The sequence below is a fragment of the Bufo bufo genome, chromosome 8 (genome assembly GCF_905171765.1).
Source record: "Bufo bufo chromosome 8, aBufBuf1.1, whole genome shotgun sequence".
Classification (NCBI taxonomy): Eukaryota; Metazoa; Chordata; class Amphibia; order Anura; family Bufonidae; genus Bufo; species Bufo bufo.
Window position 1 is genome coordinate 185,018,235 of NC_053396.1, and position 3,578 is coordinate 185,021,812.

Below are 3,578 nucleotides of genomic sequence, written 5' to 3' on the forward strand. Positions count from 1 at the left end.
AATTAAACAGAAAACCCTCACTTACTATTAATGTGAGGCACATGGGGTCCAGTCCAAAAGCATGTGCCTAGCCTGAAATTAAAAAAGAGTGACCCCCCATCTTGTTTAAAACATGGTAGTGACAAGATGGGGGTTAATGAGTCACATTAACCCCAAATCTTGCTGGCTGCCTTATACATGTTTTTTGTCCACAAGTTTGTTGATCGCGCTGCCTTCTGAGTGCAAAAGTTCCAATCCCAGACCCTCTTTTTTCTCCAATGCTCAGGTTGTTTCACTTTGTAGCCATACAAACGGTTACCAGAGGCTAGGTGCACTCACGTACACCTGCACCCTAGAGGGAAGTATTAGTACAAATAGTGAAGTTCCACCAGGTATTTATCGCAATCAGCAGGTTTTATTTTACTTACAAAAAGGTCTAAAATCTCAGTCATAAAAACAAGTCTTTTTCATCACAGATCCCGCCAACCCGGGTGTCGCCAGTCCAGCTTCGTCAGGGGCGATAATGTCTTGCCCCACAGGTGCTGTATTTATTGAGCCACAATCCCTTTTAGGGGCCGCCTAAAGATTGCTAAGATCTTCCACAAGCCGACACCATTCTCTTCACAACTTGTTTTCTCTTTTTAGTTCATCTTTTCTTCAACCTCTTCAACCCTGGATGAAACTACCTTCCCATCAACGACTTCTTTCACTATGGTCTTCACCTTTCTGTTTTTTGTTGGGTCTCTTTGGGGAGTCTACAGAAGATGCCTGTGATGTTGAACTTGAAATCTTTGATGCTGAAACTGTGGACGATGAAGACTTGCTCTCTGAGAACTTACCCACTTCTCCATCCAGAAGGCGGCGGTATGTTTCAATTTCCATTTCCAACCTTGTCTTGATATCAAGTAGGTCTCTGTATTCCTGACTCTGTCTCTCAATGTCTAATCTGATCTGTATCAACTGTTCCTCAATTCCACTAATAACAAGTTGGAGCTGTTGAAGTTGTGCACCATAGCGACCTTCTGTCTCAGCCAATGTATCTTCAAGTGATTTTCTCATTGCCAACTGAGACTGGAGTTCAATCTCCAAACTTTGGAGGGTACGTCTGAGGTCAGAAATTTCTGTCTTGCTTGTCTGCACTTGTTCCACACCAGCTGAAATTTCCTTCTTAAGTTCATTGCTCTTCTGGTTGAACCATGCCTCTGCATCCTTACGGTTCTTCTCTACCAGTGTTTCGTAGTCTGCTCTCATGTCATTCAGAAGCTTAGTGAGATCCACACCTGGTGCAGCATCCATTTCTACATTGACTTGGCCAGCAGAGCTGCTCTTTGCAATCTTCAATTCCTCTTCATGGTTCTTCTTCAGGTAGGCTAGCTCTTCACTCAGGCTCTCAATCTGGATCTGTAAGTCTCTTCTGGACAGGGTCAACTCATCCAAGACTCTATGGAGTCCATTAAAGTCAGCCTCCACGCTCTGACGGAGTGCCAACTCATTTTCATACTTCAGTCTTAAGTCATCAGCAGCCAGTCTAGCATTGTCAATCTGGAGAACAACACAGGAGTTTTCAATGGTGGCAGCCAAAATCTTGCTCCTCAGGTCGTTGATGATATCATAGTATATGCTATAGTCTTTGGAAGCTGCACCAGCTCCAGCACTAAGTTGTTTCTCATACCATTCTCGGATCTTCACTTCCAGGGCAGCATTGTCAGCCTCCAGTGCTCTCACTTTATCCAAGTAGGAAGCCAGATGGTCATTGAGATTTTGCATGGTCTGCTTCTCACTTCTACCAAAGGAACCAAGGCTGCTAGCTGCTGCTCCACCAAAGCCACCAGAAGAGAACCCACCACCATATCCAATTGCAGAGCTCAAAGAGAATGCTGAATTGGACCCCCCACCTGAGCCAAAGCCTACACCACCAAAGCTTCCACCACCAAAGCCACCTCCATAGCCACTACCACCAAAGCCTCCAGATGAGCTTGAAACTTGATAGGATGATGCAGATCTTAAACGATAGTTGGACATGGTGGTTGAATTGCTACTGGAGCTGACCAGAGCAATGTAAAAACAAAGAAGCGTGGATAAAGACTGAGGTCTTCACACTCTATTTATAAGGCTTTTAAGAGGTGTTTCAGTTGCAAAGGGAAGATCCTCTTACAGAAAAATTTTTTGTATGGTCAACACCTGTTTAACACCTCCCCTGGTAGATTCAGACCATTCTTTTTAGAATGTATGAAGCCCTTGGGCTGTTTGTTATATGTTAGCTTAAAACTGGGAGAGGCAAATTCCTCTTTGCTTAAGAAGGTAATACAGTCACTCTCTCACCTTGCCCCCGGCTTCATCATATCGAATTTACAGTCTGTCAGCTTCAGGCAATTTCAGATCTTCATTTCTGAGGCCCATCAAATGAATTTTTAAGATGTTTTCCCGATATTTTTTTATTTTATTTATTTTAATTTTTATTTTATTTTCATCATATATGACAAGAAAAAGACACAAAAGCTCAAGGAATAAACATTACAAAACCACAAATATGCGCGCACATATGTTGCATAATTACTGATATCAAAATTCTATCCTTATCTTGTTTCATTTCATTTCACAAAAGAGAAAAGCAAAACAGTGGAAAAAGATCAGTACTCCTTTTAATACTTTTATAGATGCATTTCCAATCTAAAATATCAGGCTCCACCTCTAGTGCCCATTTATTTTCGCTTTTAAATTTGATCACCCCGCCTAACCCCGTCTTTATTTTTTTTATATATCTGTGAAATTGATAATTTAATCCCCATACTGTGATAGCAGAATTCTGCAAATTCTGAGTGTTTGGTAATTAAATATTCTCTATTCTCAGTCGTGTCAAATGCATGCTTTAATCTGAAATATCTAAACCGTGTAAGATTGTCTAGATCTATACTAAGCCCCATTTCCTCTAGGGTCTTCAATTTTCCATCCACCTCTATCTGTGAAACGAACCTAATACCATTTCTCTCCCAGAATACAAAATCATCTAACTTCAAAAACTCACTTAAATTTAAATTTCCCCAGATAGGGGTGAACCTTAATGTATAATTTATACCCAATATTTTTTTCACATTAACCCATATTAAGTGCATCATATTACTAATTGGGCACTTCCTGCCCTTTATTTTTAAAATTCCAGTTTCTAGAGCACTAACCATGTTGTATTGGAGACCTTCAAATTTCCCTTCCAAAAAACGTCGCAGTCTGTCATCCTCCGTCATTAACCACTGAAGCTGGGATGCATAGTAGTAGCCTCGGAAACAGGGAACGGACAGGCCGCCATCTTCTTCATCTAACCATAAATATTTTTGTTTCAACCTAACCCTTTTTCTCCCCCAGATGAGATCATTTAGCACACCTTCTAATGCGTTGAAAAAATGATCCCCTATCCATACAGGGCACGAGGAAATAACATAAAGAATCTGCGGTAATAAGACCATCTTTATTATAGCGATTCGATCCACCTGTCGAATCAGCAGTTTTTGCCAGGTGCTTGTTCTCTCTTTAACCCTTTTGAGCAGAGGGATAATGTTAAGTTCTAGATACTCCTGAATCCTTGAGCTGACTTTTATACCAAG

General features: G+C 41.1%; 1 protein-coding gene across 1 annotated transcript; it reads right to left on the reverse strand.

The window, feature by feature from the left end:
- Positions 1-620: 620 nt before the first annotated feature.
- Positions 621-1,980, reverse strand: LOC120978246 (keratin, type I cytoskeletal 47 kDa-like). The gene is made up of 2 exons (XM_040406484.1): positions 784-1,980; positions 621-734 (listed from the first exon to the last, which is right to left on the reverse strand). The coding sequence occupies exons 1-2, from the start codon at positions 1,744-1,746 to the stop codon at positions 621-623; spliced, it is 1,077 nt and encodes a 358-aa protein (XP_040262418.1). The 5' UTR covers positions 1,747-1,980.
- Between the last annotated feature and the right edge of the window lie 1,598 nt (positions 1,981-3,578).

Coding starts and splice junctions, on each gene's coding strand:
- LOC120978246 (XM_040406484.1), bottom strand. CDS start 1,746: ATGCAAAATCTCAATGACCATCTGGCTTCCTACTTGGATAAAGTGAGA. Junction 735..783: donor GCAAGTCTTCATCGTCCACA/GTTTCAGCATCA, acceptor CATCTTCTGTAG/ACTCCCCAAAGAGACCCAAC.